We start from the raw sequence: 21733 nt of genomic DNA, 5'->3' as shown, positions 1-21733 counted from the left end.
ATTCCAGTTGTAATCAGAAGTGGAAATTTCTATGTTCCAAGTTGGGAAAAATCAACATAAAGGTTAAAAGTATTAAAATCTGGAATCTCTCACCAACTTTAATCAAAAAATCCAGTATGGCTCCTGCTGGTTGAAAACAGAGACAGCTGCAGTAAAAAAACAGTCTAGTTGCAGGTGTGATTAATTATATCTCATAAAATCTTTAATGCACATAGTACAGTTCAACCTGAGCTTGTGAAAATAATCCTTTAGTCTTTAAGGAGATGAAATGCACTGTTTTAGCTTTGTTAGGCTGTTGCTGTGGATTCAGAACGTAGTTAAGTTGAGATTTGTATTAATAACTGTTGAATGGTCGACAATTTTTTTCCACTTACAGGGAACGAAAGCACCACCAGTTTGAGGCCCTTGGTTTCAGATCATACAAACTTAAAAGCTGACAGGAAATTCCTCTGGGATTTCCATTTTGTTCCCACTCAGTTCTAAAGCAACTATGAGCCGTAGAAAGTAAACACCGAGCCACATCTTTGCCTGTAAACCCTGATTTGTGTTGACACTGGGCTGAGTGTGTCCAAATGAGTCATGTTGTTAGAATAAGATAATTGTTAGCAAATAATTTGTTTCCTGTTGTGTTGCTGGCCTAGGTTCTGATTTATTATGCAGATTTATTTTGAAGGTTTATGCTCCCCAAAAGCAACACCTGTGGAGTTTTGAGGGTATCAGTTAGCTCATATCTAAACAGGTTGGACTCTGTTTATGCATTACTGACCCTGTGCACCTGATACATTTCCTCAGGGAACAGAGTATTTATTTAGATTTCAGTCTGGACTGCCTGATACCTTCCAAAAGCATGACCATCTGCTCCTCATTTGCCGCTCGAGAGCTCAAGGGCTGAAACACGGGTCTGGATTGGAGGGAAGTGGGAGATCCTCAACAACAGCAGACATGGTTTAATCTCCAGCTAACTGCAGATTGAATCATGAAACACTTATTTAAACTCCGTTTAGATGGTTTCAATGTCATCTCAGTGCTTTTTAGCTAAATTCAGAACTTTCTTAATTCCCCCTTAATGACTGAAAAGCACTTGCTTCAGCAGACCCTATCTGCCCAGTTGAGGCTATTACCAACTGCCTGCTTAAGATGGCAGACTCCCTTGCAGCAGAAGGTGAATGTAAGCTCCTGCTCAGGCTAAAGCATCCTTTAGTGCTCCTGGAGTCAGAGCCAGGAAGATTAACATATCAGGAGTAATCCGACTCGGCCGACAAGCACAACTATGGAGGAGGAGCAACAGTTTTGGGGGGGGGGGGGGGTTGGGCAGGCAGAGGCATCAGAAAGAAGCTCTCTGCTCCACTTAGAGTAACCACGCTCTCCCTCCTCACCCTAACCCACCTTCTCGACCTGCAGAGTTCCCCTCCTGGGAGCAGAACGGAGGACCTGCTGCCGGAAAAGAGGGTAAGATGAGCACTGTCCTTCCATCTGTGATGACAAAGTACTCTGAGGGGAAGTGAGTTTCTCAGCAGATGGGATAAAAGTTAAGACATCTGTGAGATCTGTTTATTGCATGCCACTGCATCTCAGCTCTGCTCTCCCCTTCTGTTTTAGGTTAAAGGTTTTTTTTTTTTTGCAAAACAGAAGAGCAAGAAGTTCTACGCGAACAGGCATGTTGACAAACGTTTTCTCAACCGTAGCCTTCAAGATCTTTTCATTTTTTTTGAATGGATAAATCTGAGTGCCACAAAGCATGATTGCATTCAGAGGAATGTTGATTTTGATCTTCACCATTTATAAGGGTTCAATGGAAAAGTAAATATGATCAAGGAATAAGACCCACATCAAGTCAGGACACCTTCCGTACTTGCAAGGCGAAGAAGTTTGTGACAGAATTCATGGGAAAAAGCAGGACTCCTGCCTATGATCCTCACCTGTGAAGAAGATGGACTTACCCAGTCAGCACTTGCCTGAGGAGGTCAGCTGAAGCCGACGCCACGCAGCTAAGTTTGGATTAGCAGGCCGAACGGTAAGGACAGCGCATCTTCTTTTGTTAGTTTAAGCTGGTAGCTTATGTGGAAAGGCGTTAGGTGCTGCTGACAGAGATGCCTCTCTAAGTGCCTGAGTGCCAGAAAACACACGTTGGATTATCTGTATCAACAAGCGTCCCTCGCTGCAACCGCTGACAGCCACGCTCTGCAGCCTGGCTGGCACGAAATGTTTGCAAAGCGGTGACCGCTGATTACATGATGGCCACCAAACTGGAGCACGTACAAATAAGTAAATGGCTATTGTAATAATTTTGTTCCCACCATGCAGACCAGTTTGATTTCCAGAAATGAAGAGTTTCTTTCTTCTGTCACTCAACCAATGTAGTGTTTTCACCTGCATAGTTGCTCTCTGGTTGTTCCACAAAGGCATTCAGCTAAGAGTCCTCTGCTAATTATTTTTTTCCTGCCTGCGTATTTTTCTTTTATAGAGCCAAAACTTTGTTAGTTTATTAAGCCGATCAGGGATAATAAAATATTAGATGTGCTGTAAAAACAGTAAGCCTGATGAAACTCTCGTGGATTATTTTTACTAGAGTGATGATCCACTTTGCACTAAGCCCATATCATACATGGAGATTACACTGTATCTAGCTGTGCCCCAGGAGGCCTGATCGAGGTTAAGCCTAAAGTCGACTGAGGCGTTCAACTTTCATAACCTGACAAATCTGATTGTCACTGGATGAAGCTAAAACGTGAGATCAACGGATGCACCAGGAAGATTTTCCTTCCCCAAAGGTCTGCTAAAATGAGCTGTTTTCCAAAATACTCAATTCAAATGTACTCTATTAATCCCAAAGTTGAAATAGATACTGTAGGAGCTCTCATTATCCAAGTGACCTCAAAGAGTAGATATGCATGAGGAGGAAAGATCAGGAATAACATTATGACCACCTAGAAACAGGACTTTATGCTTTAATAACAGCGCCTATCAGCGGAGGTATGGAAGAAAAAGTCCATCTGAGGTTGTTCCGTCTGGTACCAAAATATTAGCACTAGGCATGGGCTGGTTACCCGTATTAAGATATATCAAGGTTTTATCAAACAAATCATATGATTTATGGTCCTTTTTATCAAAGAGCTGGTTGTATGAAGCAAAGAGCACGGAGTAATGCACTACTGCCCACAACCACCTCCCTCCGGTGCTGCACACTGCCGTACAGATGGCTAACGAAGGGCTCTTAGACTTTCCCCTTGCTTACCAGAAGGCTGAGGTAAAGGAGTGCGATTCATCAATGTTGTTAAGGTAATGCTGCTTTAAAACTACAGTTTGTAAGGGTTAGTTTATACTTATGAATTTATAAAGAGCAGAAAAGTAAAAAAAAAGGTGTAATACTCTGCACCAAGGGCACTTAAAAATGTTTCCCTTAATTTAGTGGTTGTTTATTTTCTGTTTTTGGTTTAAGTCTGTATCAAAATCAAAACAATAAATCAATGTTAAAGGTAGCATAATTGTAACTGGCGTAATCAACATGTTGCTTGTCTCTTATAAATAAATGCTTTTAGATCATGTTCGACATTACATTTAATTCTTCTACAGTGAAACCATGTTTTTTTCTTTTTTACTCGAGGTTATCCTACCGTAAGAATCTCATAGTGGCCCATCTCTAATTAGCAATAAAAACCTTTCCATTAGATCCCATCAGGTTGGCGGGAAATTCTGAAACAGAGGGAGTCATTGTTGGCGAACCTTGACTGTGTTTTGTGATGACGAAGATATTCCCAACCGGAGATTTCAGCCCTCATTTAAGGAACGGAAAGCATTGGGGAGCCTTCTTTCAACCAGCTGACTGGCAGTGCGCAGCAATAAGAAGGGTAGAGGAAGAGCTGCATCACTCTATGCTACATACAGCTGGAGAAAAGTCTGATTAAGTGGCAATTTTTCTGCTGTCTCATTAAAACAACTTTAAACTACAGAAGACGTGAGAATTTTGTGGCTGACTTTTGGTCTCCGGTTTTTGTAAAGCTTGAACGATAAATATTTTAGCAGATTTTAATTTCTTTTTTAGCACAGAAGTTAAGAACATATAAAAAGAGCCTATAAAAAGAGCCTTCAAAATATGTTTTTCTTGTCTTCCTATTGCACTCGCTCAATTATTGTGTGTGAGAAGGCAGTCTGCAAAACACAGTTTGATAGTATTTTAAAATAAAGACAAAATTCTTAAGTTGACATTTTAAAAACTTTAGTATGTTATATAAGCATTTAATGAGGTTGGCATGGCTTGGATTACGCAACGGCTGTTTCTACAGGTATTTCGGAAAGAATGTAAATAATCAACACTGAGATGTAGAAAAAGGATGTCAACATTTCTAAATCCAACATGTTCCATAAAGTTTGAAAGTTCCAAAGGATAAAACTGTTCAGTCTTTCTGGTATCTGCTGATAGTCTTGCTCTCTCTCGCAGAAAGAATTGCAGGCATGTCATAGAACATATAGTTTGCTTTAAAATTATTTTTAACATCTCCATGCCTCCTGATTTCCGATTCTAAACATCTTCACCCAGACACAGAGTCCACAACAAAGACTGTTTATGTAAAGAGCACGTTGCCTTAACTGATCAGAAAAAAACATAGGTTTTCTAGTGGCAGATCATGGTGAAAATTGGTCAAATTTTTAATCAAAAGCCGATTTCTCGGCAGCACCTCTACTTTAAACCACAGGTGGTGAAAATACTAGTATTTTCATAAACATAGCTTGATAAATCTCAGTATACCTTGATATTGGTAACCAGCCAATGACTAGTTTGCCAAAATGCTCATTCAGTAATAAGTCTTTTAAATGCTAAAGTCACAACATTTTGGGTGAATGGTGTAGAATTTGCTCCATTGAAAAATAAAGAAAGTAGAGCTCGTAGCTTTTTCTCACATTTGAAAGTGGAGTTCAGAGAGTGGCAGATGGCCACCAAACCTTTGCGGCAGAAACATCAACCTGTTTAACCAGGGTTTAGAGTCGATGCTGTGCTAAAAGAGGATCTGGCATGGACAGATTAAGGTCCAGAATAGCAGCTCAGGGACTCTTCTTTAGAAAGTAGCCCACGAAACATCAATCTCTGTAACACAAGTAATGATGAGGCAAGATTGTTTTCATTCCAACTGTTATGCAACTTCCTCTTTGCCTGTTAAATGTGTTAATTATATGCAGTATAAGATATATATACCTGAGAATCAACAGGTTTTATAATAGTTAGGTGTTAAATGTGCACTTAATGCCACCAACAGGATCAGTTGTGGCATTGTGTGCAAGGCTGTTTGTCAACATATTAATCCGTATTCATCCACAGGACAGGACAAATTTAAGCTTCTTAAGCCACCAAGTAGAAAAACATGACAGGAGAATGTGTGAAATGTGTGTAAAAATATTTTTAAAGATGTTTTCTCAATAATGAACAGGAGCTCTCACATTAACAAGCACCAGGTTTTGTTTTATTAATCCTTTGATTACTGTGTGACTGAGTTCTAACCAATTCATGTGGCCGCCCCAACAAAATTACTTCACATTTTAATCGAACCCTTAACCAAATGGATGCTGTTAGAAGAGCCAGTCCTGGTTCAGATCACCCAATTTATGATACAACCTTTTTTCTGTGCCATTGCAACAGATGCGTCTCCAAAAGCCTAATTGTTTTCCCTCCCTCATTACTCCGACATTCAGGGCGGGTGTATAGAGGAAGAGGAGCTTGTTCTTTTTCAGAGCATGCTGGCCTAACCCTTGAGTTTGAGGTGTCTGATGGATTAGCAGTGACACACACACACCCACCAACACTGCAGCCAGGTGTTTGTCCACGTGACTGTAGATAAACCCGGCAGGCATTAGTACTAATCCCGCCCTGATCTTTGGAATATGTCCCTATTACCTTCTCCAAGCAATGTCCCCAGGCCTGATGATGCTCACTTAAGAGGGGAAAAGACAAGACTAGGCCTCTCTGGGACTCCATAAGCACCTTGTTTCCCTGCAACATCACAGTAGGTGCCTTTGCCGCTGTTTGTTATGCTGCTGTTGTCTTTCCAGTGCAGGTATTGGCGGGGTGTGTTCAGTGTAGTGCAGAACCGTCCAGTCACTTGGGTGGAGCAGAGCATAAATGTTCTGTAATATTGGTAGTGGTACCAAAAGGCAGTGGTATTATGGAAACTGAATAATCTAGTGTTGGGCAATGTTGCTGTAGGAACATGAAAGCAAAGAAAGGAAGTCTAACAAACACTTCAGGGTTGGAAAGTTTATCTATGTATGCCATGTGTCAGATGATCTGAGAAAAGTGAAACCATGCAATGGCAGTGCGTGTGTTCTTATGGTATGTGTGAGTCACTGTGAGACAGAACAGGCTGTATTTAGGGAGTTTATATGAAGAAATGCTAGAGTAGTGAGACACAAAATGTTGGTATCTGCACAAAGAAGCTCTTCATTCAATCTGTCTGATCTCTCCAGCAGTCATTCCACGTTGGTCGAGTTCCAAGCAGGCACAAAAGAAAGCCCTCCCTGTCTGCTGCTGTTAACCACTGATGTAACCTATGCCCACTTTGACAGTTCTCTGGTTCATCTTCTATTGGTTGTGGCATTGTGTTGAGCATCTCCGTCTGGCAGCAGAAGGAGGGGAGGATGCAAGTGCCATGCTGTTGTAATTACATTACTGGCGGCTTAGCTGCACTACTGCCACTGACCCAGTTATTTCTGGAAAACGTAGATTTTATTGTGTCGTTTGAGATAATGCAATCTTTGCGTGAAACAAGAGCTCAGTTGATGTTAAAAGATTGGCCTATAACTGCATATTACTTGAGATGAGGCATGCATAATGTCTCAGGAATGGCTTTAAATTCTCTTCAGCATATTAACTTTCGGAGACTGTTTTCATTTAAACACCAAGCAAATTTGCCTAACCTAAACCCCACTGAGAATCCATGTCAAGAGGAGGATGAGAGACGCCAGAACCAACAGGTAGATATTAAAGCTGCAGTAGGTAACTTTTTTTTAAAATAACTTTTTACAAAATTTGTTAAAACTGAGACAGATAATCAAGCTCCTCTGGCTCCTCCTAGTGGTCCTCCTGCCATTTGCCTAAATACACCACTCCCGGTCAGAAACAAACAATCAGAGCCAGGAGGAATGTCTTAGCAGTGTCAATCATGCTCGTGTACCTGCGCTCACACCCCTGCCCCACACAGCGTGTACTGTCCTTCAAGCTCAAGACTGCCAGTGTGCTGCAGCTGTAATAATGGTATGCGCAGGTCATAGTCAATTTTAAAGCAATCACTGATGATTTGTACCTACCAGTAAATGTGCCAAAGCCATATATCCGCCTTCTTAGGTGGCTCTGCTTACTACTCTGCGCATTCAAAGCAGGGTTCGCTGTGGAGGGAAGGCTGTAGCACAGCAGAGAACAAGGGGGAGGGACCTGTAAAAGGTGCTTGTTCAAATGTTCAGGCTACATCCACAGTTTTCTTAGAACTCCCAACTGCAGCTTTAAAGCAACCTAGGATCATTATTATAGTACATAGCAGTACTGTCTGCTGATGGCCTTCATCACACACCACATCAATGCTAGTTTATACCTGCTGTTTCTGTCCTCACCCTGTTGGGAATAGGCTTGCTTTTTTTTGGCCAGTTGTACACCTCTCCATTTTTGTAACTTCCTAACAATGACCAGCCGCTTCGATGTCTTCCAGTCAGACTTCTGTGCTCACCACAGTACAGAGACTGCCCTTGTCAAGGTGTTCAATGACATTTGTATAAATGTAGACTGTGGAAGAACCACAGTGCTGGTATTATTGGACATCAGTGCAGCATTCGACACTGTTGATCACTCCATTTTATTAGAGATCCTGAAAAACTCGGTCGGCCTTTCTAGAACAGCACTTGTTTGGTTTAAATCCTACTTGAAGGACAGGTACTTTTTTGTGTCAGTAGGTAACTTTACATCAGAGAACACAAAAATCACATGTGGCGTTCCCCAAGGGTCCATCTTAGGGCCCCTTCTACAGGTCCTTCTCAAAAAATTAGCATATTGTGATAAAGTTCATTATTTTCCATAATGTCATGATGAAAATTTAACATTCATATATTTTAGATTCATTGCACACTAACTGAAATATTTCAGGTCTTTTATTGTCTTAATACGGATGATTTTGGCATACAGCTCATAAAAACCCAAAATTCCTATCTCACAAAATTAGCATATCATTAAAAGAGCCTCTAAACGAGCTATGAACCTAATCATCTGAATCAACAAGTTAACTCTAAACACCTGCAAAAGATTCCTGAGGCCTTTAAAACTCCCAGCCTGGTTCATCACTCAAAACCCCAATCATGGGTAAGACTGCTGACCTGACTGCTGTCCAGAAGGCCACTATTGACACCCTCAAGCAAGAGGGTAAGACACAGAAAGAAATTTCTGAACGAATAGGCTGTTCCCAGAGTGCTGTATCAAGGCACCTCAGTGGGAAGTCTGTGGGAAGGAAAAAGTGTGGCAGAAAACGCTGCACAACGAGAAGAGGTGACCGGACCCTGAGGAAGATTGTGGAGAAGGGCCGATTCCAGACCTTGGGGGACCTGCGGAAGCAGTGGACTGAGTCTGGAGTAGAAACATCCAGAGCCACCGTGCACAGGCATGGGCTACAGGTGCCGCATTCCCCAGGTCAAGCCACTTTTGAACAAGAAACAGCGGCAGAAGCGCCTGACCTGGGCTACAGAGAAGCAGCACTGGACTGTTGCTCAGTGGTCCAAAGTACTTTTTTTGGATGAAAGCAAATTCTGCATGTCATTCGGAAATCAAGGTGCCAGAGTCTGGAGGAAGACTGGGGAGAAGGAAATGCCAAAATGCCAGAAGTCCAGTGTCAAGTACCCACAGTCAGTGATGGTGTGGGGTGCCGTGTCAGCTGCTGGTGTTGGTCCACTGTGTTTTATCAAGGGCAGGGTCAATGCAGCTAGCTATCAGGAGATTTTGGAGCACTTCATGCTTCCATCTGCTGAAAAGCTTTATGGAGATGAAGATTTCATTTTTCAGCACGACCTGGCACCTGCTCACAGTGCCAAAACCACTGGTAAATGGTTTACTGACCATGGTATCACTGTGCTCAATTGGCCTGCCAACTCTCCTGACCTGAACCCCATAGAGAATCTGTGGGATATTGTGAAGAGAACGTTGAGAGACTCAAGACCCAACACTCTGGATGAGCTAAAGGCCGCTATCGAAGCATCCTGGGCCTCCATAAGACCTCAGCAGTGCCACAGGCTGATTGCCTCCATGCCACGCCGCATTGAAGCAGTCATTTCTGCAAAAGGATTCCCAACCAAGTATTGAGTGCATAACTGTACATGATTATTTGAAGGTTGACGTTTTTTGTATTAAAAACACTTTTCTTTTATTGGTCGGATGAAATATGCTAATTTTGTGAGATAGGAATTTTGGGTTTTCATGAGCTGTATGCCAAAATCATCCGTATTAAGACAATGAAAGACCTGAAATATTTCAGTTAGTGTGCAATGAATCTCAAATATATGAATATTAAATTTTCATCATGACATTATGGAAAATAATTAACTTTATCACAATATGCTAATTTTTTGAGAAGGACCTGTATTCAATATCTACATGGTCCCCCTAACTCAGATTATAATAAACAACAACACAAGTTATCATCACTATGCAGATGACACACAGCTATACATTACGATGTCACCAGGTGACTATGAACCCATTCAAGCGCTGGTAAATGCTTAGAAGAAATCAATGCATGGATATGCCAAAATTTTCTTCACCTGAATCAAAGGAAAACTGAAGTAATAATTTTATTTTGGACCAAAGGAAGAGCGTTTAAAAGTTAGCACACAGCTTCAGTTAATACAGCTAGAAACCACTAACCAGGCTCGAAATCTGGGTGTAGTGATGGACTCTGACCTGAACATTCAGAGACACATAAAGACAGTAACAAGGTCGGCCTTCTATCACCTAAAGAACATCTCCAGGATTAAAGGACTAATGTCTCAGCAGGCCCTTGAAAAACAAATTCATATGTTCAACTTTAGTAGAACTGATTACTGCAACGGTGTCTTCGCAGGTCTACTTAAAAAGTCCATCAGACAGCTGCAGTTGATCCAGAATGCTGCTGCCCGCGTCCTCACTAAAAACAAAAGGGTGTATTCACACCAGGAAAGGCCTTTAGTCCGCTTGTTTGGCCCTGACCCATAGCGGACTTGATATTTTCTATTTTGTGCAGTTTGATTTCATATTGTACTTTTTGCACGCGAACTATTACTTGTAAACAAAGCCACGCTGGTGACGATCATTGCTCCCACTGGACAGAAATGACGGGGGCGGGACAGAGCACAGACTCATACATTTGGAAAAACAGCTGAAGACGTGCTGCATGCTGCATATTATTGTGGGAGTCAAGAGCACACAGATTTTGCACAGTTCTATTTATAATTTTGGAACGGCGTCGGAGAAAGCATGTGCCATGGCCCACAACATGCCAGTAGCGTTGCTAAGCAACATACAATTTATCAGGTATGATTTCAGTAAAACGTACACCTTTGCCACTGGCTATGGTGGCTTGTTAAGTCCAAAGAGATGCACGTTTTCTGTAGTTGGTTCAAATCGGGGCCGGTTCGTATTCAGACCATAAGTGAACTGCACCAGAGTCCGTTTGGAAGCGGACCGAGACCACCTCAAAAAGTGGGTTTCAGTCTGGTTGTTTGGTCTTGACCAGGGTTCGCTTGAGTGTATTCACACCTGCACAAAAGGTCTGGACCAACGGGGGAAGCAAACTCTGGTCCGTTTAAAGCGGACCAAAAGTGGCAGGTGAGAACACACCCCAAGAAAGTGGAGCACATCACCCAAGTGCTCAGATTGGCTCCCCGTATCTCAAAAAATAAACTTTAAAATACTTCTGTTAGTCTATAAATCACTGAATGGCTTAGCACCAATATACATTACAGACTTGCTGTCAGTGTATCAACCACCCAGACCTCTCAGGTGTTCTGGCTCGAATCTACTTTGCATACCCAGAACCAGAACCAAACATGGAGAAGCAGCTTTTAGTTCTTATGCTCCACTAATCTGGAATAAATTACCAGAAAACTGTAAAAGCGCTGAAACCCTAAATTGCTTTAAATTAAAATCTTATTTGTTTAGAGTGGCCTTTGACTGTGCTATCTAAACATTAGTTAAGTTTCAGTTCAACTTTCCTTTAATTTTTTTATCAAATCATTTTCATTTAGTATCTTTTTTATCCTCGTCTCATTTTAACTATTTATTATAATTCTCTTTAATTTTTTGTGTTCGTTAATTATTTAATTACCTTTATGCCACTGTATCGTGCTTTTTCTATTATTTCTCTTTTCATGTACAGCACTTTAAATTGTCTAGCTACTGAAATATGCTATATAAATAAACTTTCCTTCCCTTGCCTTGCTTTGCATGTGGTTTGATAGGCGCTCGCCTAACACAAGGAGCAGCAGGGTTAAATCACAACTGTAACACTACACTTAAAAAAAAGACAAGACTAATACTTATAAGCTAAACCTGCTTGGTTACAGTTACCTTATAAAGGCACCTTCTCGAGCCCATACTTAGTGGGTGGTTCTTGCATGAACGACACTCTAGGCAAGGCCCTCCTTCTCCTGGCTTAGATGAGATATAAAAGATAAATAGGTTAAGGTCAATAGACCAGTAGATAGATGCTGCTTATAAAAACACAGAAACAGCCTTTTAATTTAACACCAGATGATAAGGTGCCTAACATGTGCTCACCATAAGGTAAGCATCCACTGATACATATAAACAAATAAAAATGAAATGTTTTATTTTTTTTTTTTGTTTGCACCCCATCTAGTGTGGCGCCCTGGGCAGAGATCCACATGGCATATGATGTGCTTAACATGGACTTACTTATTTGTGGGCTGATATTTGTTAACCTTCCTGGACCGTTTCTGTTGCTCATGGCAAACATCAGGTGCTGTTTCTTACATAAAAGCTATAATATTGAAGAGAAAAACATCCTTGCCTGCCCTCAGCTATTGTCTGTTTGTGAATAGAGGATTTTCTAAGTTTGTTTTGGGCCTTGCACCTTAAATTGTCCTTCATTTCGGCACATAGCGACATGCAGGGACACATCGCTTCGTGATGCTTTTGTGAAGAGCCAGACATGTTGAGGATGTGTTTGAGGATGGTTTAGTTGTCTTTGCAACTCATCTGTACTTTTATGTCTCTGTTCAAGAATGGCTTTTCCTTCTGGTGGAAAGTCCTCTGGGGTTCCACAGTATCCTCTGTGTTACTGTTCCTCTCTGTCTGCATTGTGTCTTTCCATTTCAACCCAAAAGAAAACATCAGTGCCCCCTCCTTCCACCCTATTAGTATAAGTGTATTTATGTCCTCAGCCGAGGGCCAAGTAAAGGCCAGAGGTAGATATTAAATGTCTGAGCCAATTAAGTTTTTGTGGCCGTTTGAGCAAGCTGCCGAATGCTCCCTGCCACTTTTATTGCTGGCAATCGACTGCAGATGTGACTAATGTGTTTCTGAGTGGAGCAATTATGACAATCAAAGCGTCTTCAGGGGACATGAGATCAGCGATCGACGACCTAGCTTCATCCAGTGTCAGCCACTGACACGCCGGAGGCCTCATCTCCTCTTGACTAGGTAATTGTTTTATCGAGATGAGCCGCTGAGTTAATGAGCGGAGGGCACTGACGCATCGTTGTGGTGTGAAACGGCTAACTCCCAGGGATGAGTAATCACCCCAAACTGACCTATTAATAGAAGAAGCAAACAGTGATCTCATCCAGGGCTGTACATCATAACAAACTGACTCTTAATATTGGAAATTTTTCACACTGAACAGGAGCAAAGGGATATTTTTAGGATTCCTGGAAATTTTTCCATGAAAAAGATTCCAGACTGAGTTCTTGAAAATATGAAATAGTAAAGTTCATAATGGTTTTATGGCAGGCCTAAAATGAGAATGAATGAATGAATGAATGGATGAATGGATGGATGAATGGATGAATGGATGGATATAAAAATTTAAATAGGAAGGATGGAAAGATGGAAATAAAACAGGTAGGACAGGGGAAACAAAGAAAGAAGAACACCAGAAGAGAAGGAGACGAAAGAGCTGTAGAGCACAAGAAAGGAATAACACAAAGAAAAGAATAAAGGAAAGAAGCAAGCAAAAAAACAGAAGGAAGGAAGGATGAGAGGGAGGGTAAAATAAAGGAAGTGGGAAAAATAAAGACTGACACAAGGAAGGGCAGAAGGAAAGAGCACAGAAAGATGGAAAAGGAAAGAGACAAGAATGGAGGAAGGACAGAAAGGGGAGAGGCAGGACACAAGGATGGAAGGACAGGCAGAAAGGAGAGAAAGATGAGGTGAGAAAGATATAAGCACACAAGTAAGAAAGAAAAAGAATGAAGGATATAAGCAAAGGAAGAAGAAAGGAAGGAAGCACATAAAAAAGGAAGGAACATAAAGGAGAGACGGAGAAAGAAAGAGCGAGGAGGAAGAAAGGAATGAAAGAAGATGGGAGATTAAAAAAAAAAGGAGGAAGAACACAAGTAAGGATACAGAACCAGATATTAGACGTAAATAAGGGCTGCTGCTCCACGTCTGATTTACGTAGACTGGGGTATTAAATGAGGTTGTTGGGTGACATGTTTGACTTTCAAATGAATAGTATTGCGCGGAGACTCTTCGACATGTTAAACCATATGGAATTATGAGTGATGAGTCAAGCTTTTACCGATAGTACTAGTTATACTTGTTTATACGTTGTTTATTTCTCGGCTGCTCATGCATGGAGTTAGTTTGTGTGTTCCCTCCAGCATCATTCAAAACACTCACATTCAGTGGTTTCTATAATTTGCCCCCAGTTCTATTTAAAAAAAGAAAAAAAAACTCTACTGGAAAGGAATAAACCTTGTGAGAGAAAATTCTAATGTTACCTCTTTTTACGGTACTAAAATTTACAGATCAAGCTCTTTCGTTCCTGCAGTGAATCAGAGGAAAAAAATATGTGGCCTTTTCCCCCTCACTGTAAACAATCCGGCAGCCTATATGTATACGCCACAGGCTCCAGTCTGGCAAATCGCTTTGTATAGCTGGTCTGGATTTGCTTTTAAGTCGCTCCCAGCATACCATTTCCGGATTCGAGGATATGCTTTGCTCACTTGTGACACGACATAAAAAAATACAACAGAGCGATCTTGACAAAATGTCCTGAATACCAGCAAGGGGGAAAAAGGAAAACATGAGGCTACAAATTGAGTTTTTGTGGTGGCTGTGGTGGGAGGGATGGGCTGTCCGTGATAATGGGATCTAAGAGCACACATGTTCGTCGAGGCCTCATCATACATTACTTTGCAAATAGGTGTGGCCAAGAGCTTCCTGTAAAAGCAGGAATGTATTTGCTCTCTTTACAAGAACATTAAAATAAAAGGAGTTTATATAGTCATCCAAGTAGTGAAATGGTGCAAAACCCACCCAGACAGTTTAAAAATAACAAGGAGGCCAACTTCAAACACATTCTGCATTCTGAAAAGAAAGCAAGTTACAAGACAAAATATCAGATTATTGTCTAAATGTTCCTTTCAGTAATTCAATTAAAAAACTGAAAAAGTAAGTGAAACCCATAATTAATAGATTTAAAATTCAGATTCTCAGATATTACAGAAGACCAATTATGCAGAAATGTTCTGTTCTGGCCCACACAATCATGAGGAAGACTGCTGACTTGACAGTAGTCTAGCAGATAGTCTTTGACACCCTCAACGATTAGGATAGGCAACAAAGGGCAATTGCAAATGAAGCTGGCTGCATCCAAGCATGTTAATGGGAAGTTTAGTGGGTGGAAAAACTGTGGTAGAAGAGTTTAAATCAAATTCATTAATATAGCACATTTAAAAACATCACTGTGGGGTGACGGTGGTAGGGGTTTGACTTGTAACCAGTAGCTTGTCGTTTCAAACCCCTGCTCCGTCTGTCTCAGTTGTTGTGTCCTTGGGCAAGATACTTTACCCGCCTTGCCTGCTGATGGTGGTCAGCGGGCTAGGTGGTGCCGATTGTATGGCAGCTATGTTCTGTCAGTCCGACCCAGGGCAGCTGTGCCTACAAAGTAGTCAACCACTGTCAGTGTATGAATGTGTGAATGAATGGGTGGATGACTGATTGTAGTGTAAGGAACAAGGAACTTTGGAGTTTCTGGGGTCTTGATAAAGCGCTATACAAGTACAGCCCATACATGGGTGAAGTTCTCAGCAGGCCAACGTTTCTGTATTAAACATAATTTTTACTTGAACATGAATTTAAAGGTTTTCTTTAGCTCTAAACCAATATCATCAAAATTGAAAGAAATAAAGACTAAAATATTTTATACTGTTATGAAATTGCATTATATAAAAGAGTTTCACTTTTTTTTAATTAAATTACTGAATTATTTTTTAAAGATTTTATGCTCTCATGAATGTCAAAATAACATTTTCTTGAATCTCTGTCCAAGTTTCATTAGTTTTTTAGATATCCAACAGGAAATTATCAAATGCCTTAAAATAAGAGGAAAAAAATCTGTTTCATTTACAAGTCAGACACCATGACTCCTATGTTTGCAACATCATTTACAGAACAACAGGCAGGTCACTTTTTGATTTTTTTTCTTCAAGTAATCATGCTGCCCTCTGACAGAAGGGCTTTTTTTTTCTTGTCTGTGCTTCAAACGTGACTATCTATCTGACCTATGTGCATTTTTTTGCCTCCATCTCTCTGCAGAGTTTCAATGCTCCCCCACGTATTAAGATGAAGTTATGGAAAGGTGCTACTTTTGCCTTCGTGCTCTGTGCTGCAGCCCTGTCCACCTTCTTCATTAGAAACATGGCCTCCATCAGAGGATTCACAGTCCAAGAGAAACATCCACATGCATCTTCTCCCTCAGAAACAATCCCTAAATCATCTTTAACATCTTCAGCGGAACCAAGAGTGCTACCCTGGCAGACAGAAAGTCTTCGTCGGGAGACCCGTTCAACAGGAAACAACATAAATTCCCTGCTCTCAGAATGTGAGTAACGCTGTTTATTTCTTTCTTTCTTGTCTGTTTTAAGATAAGGTGTCACTGGAATGGGTTGCCACGGTTCGGTCAAAACACTTAGTACATGAGTCTGTTGTTTACAGAGAAGGTTTTAATGTCTTAAAACAACCTGCAGTCAATTAGCACCTCATACCTCACAGACTCTGTATAGGAGCTCTACAGCCTTCAACAGAAGGTGATATATTGCACTTTTTTTGCTTCAACCTGGCTTCGTTCACACGCATTTATCAGCTACATTGTCTCCATGAAATTTTAATGCTCTGTCAGGCTGGTGGAGATAGAGTAAATGCAAGAAAAATAAGCAAATAAGAGGCATCTGTTGGTACATGACTTTCATTGTTTGCAGAAACTTTAACACCCTATCACACTCAATCATCGGTTCCGCCGAATTCAATGTTTTGAATATCTGACTCAAAATTACTAGGAAGCCTGTTAAGCCTCTCTTTGTCACCTGTCAATAACGCTGCTGTTGATCTTTCTCATTTCTTTCAGTCTCCATGATGCTGCAGAGCTTTACAGAGAGTGAGCTTCAGCATGTTCTGGGAACATTGCTGGACAGGAAGAGAAGGAGGGGCCAGTCCCTCGGTATGACTCAGGCTCGAAGGACTAAAAGAGCTCAAAAATCCAGGCCCTGCTCCCTGAGGAAGCTGGTTCTGACGGTGAACGAACTGGGTCTTGGCTTTGAGAGCGACGAGACCATACAGCTGCAGTACTGCAGCGGTCAATGCGATAAAGAAAGGCAAAACTATGACTTCGTCATGAAGCACATGGTTGAAAAAGGCTACATTGGGAAGGGTCGAAAGAACAAAGTTAGCAAAGAACCCTGCTGCCGACCAACTAAATTTGAAAAGAGCATTGTCTACTATGGAAATGGCACCCATAACGAAATACCTAACGTATCAGCGAAGCGTTGTGGGTGTGTATGACCCAAAGTAATGAACCTCTTCAAGCTGCTCAAAGCTTCTGCTGAAAGATCCAAAAAGGGATGTATAATGGACAAACAAAGACCAGCAGGCAGGAGGAAACAATGGGAAAATGTTTATGGCGTCTCCATGGGAACCTTTTTGATGGACTGACTTTGAATGAATTTGTCTGTCGCTGCAGGTTGGAAGCGGATTACATGTATGGCAAACGCTATGATAATGAAAATGAGAGCACAAACAAATACATGTTTATATCTTTTCTATCTGTGTAGTAACACTGTAAACTATGGTGTAAACAGCAGTTTAGCAACATGAGGTTTGTGTCTTCTTAGTCATTTGTACATGTTTAAATTCAGAATGATGCGACAGGGTGGACCGGATCATCTCTGTTACTGCACTTCATTCAAATTTCTATACAAAATTTTATAGTTTAAAGACTTATCATCCCAACAAATTGCTAGTCAGGCACATAAAATACAAAAGCTATAAAATGAAATACACATAACAAAAATCAGCACAGGACAACATACTCATTTAAACTCAAGATGTGTCCAGAGGTTTGTGTTAAATTGTTGCAAGCCAAGGAGGTAATTAAGTCATGTTTTCTCACTTATGAAGTTTATCGTTACCAATTGCAGCTTTATCACACAGGTAAAACAAGAGAAGGAATGTTACTTATAATTTATCAATGAAAAACCTTATGCTTTAGTTCCTGGTACATCACCCATAATTACTGCATTTTATTGATATTGTGTAGAGACTTTCAACATGTATGTATTGTCAGTGTAAAAAATTCTGCATTCTGCAAAACAAATCTACTTTCCCCAAATTATTTACCAGGTACGCCTGGTAAAGGTGCGTAAAAAGTATTTAAATGAATGTTTTATTGCATCTCTCTCTCTCTATATATATATATTTGTTTTTTCAACTTCAACTTCAGTACATTTATTCAGTGGGAAAAATACCATGTTAACAAATAACTAAAATCACAGTTGGCCCCAGTGGTAATGTATTATGAGGCAGCACTTTATCTTCTATAACATTTCACAAGGTTGGAGCATACAGATCTTTACCTTCATGGAACTGCAAAGAAGGTCATGGTGGTTTGGTTGTCCACTCCACATGGGTTTGTCTAGATGCTTGTAAGGGCAGTCTGGTCCTTGGATGCCCAAAGCCAGAGCCATGTCTGCATTCGCGGCAGAAAGTGTGGCTCGTTTGCAATGCGGGCTGGACTCAGCCAAAACTGCCACTTGTCCCGTTTATGGAGGGGTGTCTGGTTTGGGAACCTCAGGGTCTCATATTTAGTTTTTGCAGATGATGAGGCTCTGTTGCCGTCTTCAGGCCATGACCTGCAGTGTGATATGGCTAAAAGTTGTAATGGGATGGGGACTGGTCTATGACTCAAGCAGAGGAGAATTTCAAGTATCTTGGAGTCATGTTCAGGAGATGTGTAGATGGATTAGAGCCTCGTCTGCCGTAATGTGATTGGCGCTCCAGCTTTTCATAATTAAGAAAGAGCTTAGCAAAAAGAAAAGTTCAAAATGTAATAATTCACCTAAAGTCTGACCTTCACCTACGGTTCATGACATATAAATCATGACAATGAAATCTTGGATACAGGTGACTAGAATGAACCTTCTATGTAAACTGTCTTGGTTAGCCCTTAAAAACAGACCAAGGAGTTCCCACATCAGGGAACACCTAGTCAGTTGATGTGGTTTAGGGATCTAATTGGGATACCTCCTGGGTATCATTCACTGGTAGGCAACCCAAACAGTGCACCTAGAATTTGTTGAAGGGACTATGTATCCCTTCTGTCCAGAGAACCCCTTGGGAACCCAACAGAACATGCCAGAGAACTTTTCTGGGTCTTGATTTCCCTTCTAGACTTATTACTGATCTCAGATGAGCAGATGACAATGAATGGATGAAGTATACAGAGAAGGGGCTCTCTTTCTTGCACTCTCTGTCTAAATGATCCAACATTATGGATCCTCTGTCAGTTCATCCAGCAGGTTTTTCACTGAATGTATGTCTGGGGACTATCACTGCTGTATAGCTTGATTTGGCTATCTGTTTTGGATCATTATTGTGTTAAATGACCGCTCATTTTAGGTTTTCTGGTAGAGTCCACTAGATATGTATGAAAATCTCCTGGTATTTCAAAGATTTTATGATCTCATGTACAAGGTTCTTAGGGCCCCTGAAAGAGAAACCGGCCCACACCATCACATATCCTCCACTGTAATCAACAGTGAGGATGACATGCTTCCTTACTTATTATTTTTTGTTTCAGGCCAAACTCATCAAGAGTGTTTGTGGCCAAAAAGAAAATCAAGATGGTCAGACAGAGAAGGTTGTTTCCCAACATGCTTCAATGAAAACGGCTCGTCATGTACGAAGTGTCTAAAGCTGGTTATGGAGACTTGGTGACATAAATTCTCCCATAGCTCAGTTAGGTAAAAGTTTCTTAACATTGAATTTTTTCTGACTGAATAAATGTACCCAGATTAAAGTTTGGATTTTTCCTACTTTTTATTTAGGTTGCCATTATGCTTCTGAAATAAAGCATTCATTTAAGTAGTTTTAACATATCTTTAACAGGAGTGGCAACAAATTTGTCTGCATTTTTATATCAACTGGAATCTTTTTTACTTAAATAACTGCCAAAACTTCAGATGTAATAAATGTACCAAGTCAGAAACATATTTACTCTTAAGTTTAAGATGGTATAAATTGTTCAAATTGTTATTGCAGGATGGAATCTGTGAAATGTTTGCCTCAAACCGGGTTTAACTGATTTGCAAAGATGAAACAGGAGAAAGTGGGAAACAGATGAATGGTTTTTGTGAAAAGATGGTGGAATGTTTCTTTTTGCCCTGAGAAGACGAAACCTCAAATTTCTACCCATCTGTAAAGCGTTTTCTGACCCATGACCCACTATACTGTACAGCCTTTCGACTGGCCCCGAACATGCCTCTGTATTGTGTTGCCTGGTAGACTTTAGGAGAGTAATAAGCTTTGTACATAAATTATGCATCATTTTCACTCTCTGATGTCCTAATGTAGATTGAAATACCTGCCGGAAGTACAGCTATTGTTTTGTATTTTTGTTTCTCTCATGAGAAGGTAAAAGCGAGGGGTGCGGATGCGGTGCATCTATGTTGTAGTTTATATTGTATTTATTTTGGAAATAAATTATAGATTTTCATATTTATTAAGATTACCACACATAAAGGGGACAGCTTTTATCATCAAGCAACTGTGCCAAAAAAGTTTTATCTTACACACTATATTGACTGCTGAATAAAGATAATTTTAAAACGTGTGGATGGTTATTTCTCCTCCGCTGAACATTTTCAGAACTCAAGTACGGTACTTGTAATGCATGATAAACGGCTAATGACACAAAATGTTGTTCATAAGATAAAAGAAGCCAAAATGTGTAACAAAAGTCAAGATTTAAGACTTGCTGATCAGATTTCAATGAATAAACCATGCAGGAGATTAAAAACAGAGCCAGACTGTCCCAACACTACATCACTGTGTGAGATTTGCTTTCTGAAATCATCTGTTTAACAGCAGCTCCATAGCCAAGGTTTTAAACAGTGCTAATGACAAAACCTTGAAGAGCAAGGCAGGTGGCTTGCATAATAATCTGCAGTTACAGGGAAGTGGACCGCTATCACTTCATGCTGTGTATTTGATGAGCAAATGTTTCAGTCATTAGAAACTTGGCATTTAGGGTGAAAGACATCATACTTAACTTGCCCCTTAAAGACGTGACTTAGACTTGGGCCTCAATGACTTAAGCCTTGACCTGGAAAAAAATGACTTGTGATAATCTCTGACCAACATTCAGAATATTTCTGTCTATACTTTTCCACAAACAATTTAAATTATTGATAAACCATGAACGTCATATCAAGCAGTATCTTTTAAAAGACAGAGCAGGCATTTCTTTGGAGTCAGTTCCACTTTTAGTTCGCAAGGGGCTCAGGTGGTAGTTGTGCGTCCTGTAACCAGTGGGTTGTCGGTTCGAACCCGTTCCATCCATCCCAGGGTAGCTGTGGCTAAAATGTAGTCACTGTCACTGTGTCAATGTGTGTATGAATCGGTAGTGTAGTGTAAAGTGCTTTGGAGTCCTCTGACTTGAAAAAGCACAATATAATTGCAGGCCATATGTAGTTGCTAAAGCAGGTTCATTGAAAATTTTTAAATTACACAAGAACAATAAAACAAGGACTTTCAATACAGACATGTCATTGCCTTGTAATGGTCTAAACAATCATGGGAAAGACTGCTGACTAGACAGTTGTGCTGCCGAAGGCCTGTGACACACGCCATGAAGAGGATATGTGGCTGTAGAAACTGTTTCACAGAATGCTCTATACAAGATGGTTAAAGAAAAGGTAAGTGGAAGGCAGACATCTAGTACAAAAAGCTGCACACAAAAATTTTACATTATAAAGAAAGGTGCATTCAAGAGTTTGGAGGACATTCACAAGGTGAGGTCACAGATTCAGAAGGAATAAGGGAGAAGCAGAGAATCCAAGTTTTTTTAGTTCCAAAGTTAGTGATGATTTGGGGTGTTATGTCATCTGCTGGTATTGGTCCACTGTGTTTTATCAAGTCCAAAGTCAGAGCAGTCGTCTACCAGGATATTTCAGATCACCTCATGCTTCCCTCTGCTTATGAGCTTTATGCTTTTCC

The 21733-nt window shown here is 40.6% G+C and overlaps 1 protein-coding gene and 1 long non-coding RNA gene across 6 annotated transcripts in view; one reads left to right on the top strand and one right to left on the bottom strand.

Moving 5' to 3' along the window:
• Positions 1–21733, bottom strand: part of LOC124870028 — a 105313-nt gene that overhangs the window by 48946 nt on the left and 34634 nt on the right. Inside the window, exon 3 of one of the 3 annotated variants that reach the window (XR_007038706.1) lies at positions 11567–11650. The exons of the other annotated variants lie outside the window; for them this stretch is intronic. This is a non-coding gene — a long non-coding RNA (uncharacterized LOC124870028). The remainder of the gene's footprint in view (positions 1–11566; positions 11651–21733) is intronic. 3 annotated transcript variants of the gene reach the window in all.
• Positions 1338–20348, top strand: LOC124870027 (neurturin-like). 3 transcript variants are annotated; one of them, XM_047368419.1, is made up of 4 exons: positions 1338–1449; positions 1600–2014; positions 15782–16067; positions 16590–20348. In XM_047368419.1, the coding sequence occupies exons 3-4, from the start codon at positions 15809–15811 to the stop codon at positions 17021–17023; spliced, it is 693 nt and encodes a 230-aa protein (XP_047224375.1). In that variant the 5' UTR covers positions 1338–1449; positions 1600–2014; positions 15782–15808; the 3' UTR covers positions 17024–20348. The 3 variants fall into 3 exon arrangements, with proteins under 3 accessions (XP_047224375.1, XP_047224376.1, XP_047224377.1); XM_047368420.1 differs by having other exon boundaries at positions 1369–1501; XM_047368421.1 differs by lacking the exons at positions 1338–1449; positions 1600–2014 and adding an exon at positions 5807–5996.

Source organism: Girardinichthys multiradiatus, chromosome 6 (assembly GCF_021462225.1).
Source record: "Girardinichthys multiradiatus isolate DD_20200921_A chromosome 6, DD_fGirMul_XY1, whole genome shotgun sequence".
In the NCBI taxonomy this organism is placed as follows: Eukaryota; Metazoa; Chordata; class Actinopteri; order Cyprinodontiformes; family Goodeidae; genus Girardinichthys; species Girardinichthys multiradiatus.
The sequence above is the reverse complement of the archived record's forward strand: the minus strand, read 5'-3'. Positions and strand labels throughout refer to the sequence as shown.

Bases quoted from the DNA above. Each gene is read 5' to 3' on its own strand.
- LOC124870027 (XM_047368419.1), top strand. From the start codon at position 15,809: ATGAAGTTATGGAAAGGTGCTACTTTTGCCTTCGTGCTCTGTGCTGCA. The intron at 16,068-16,589 runs GTGAGTAACGCT...CATTTCTTTCAG, and splicing joins AAATTCCCTGCTCTCAGAAT to TCTCCATGATGCTGCAGAGC.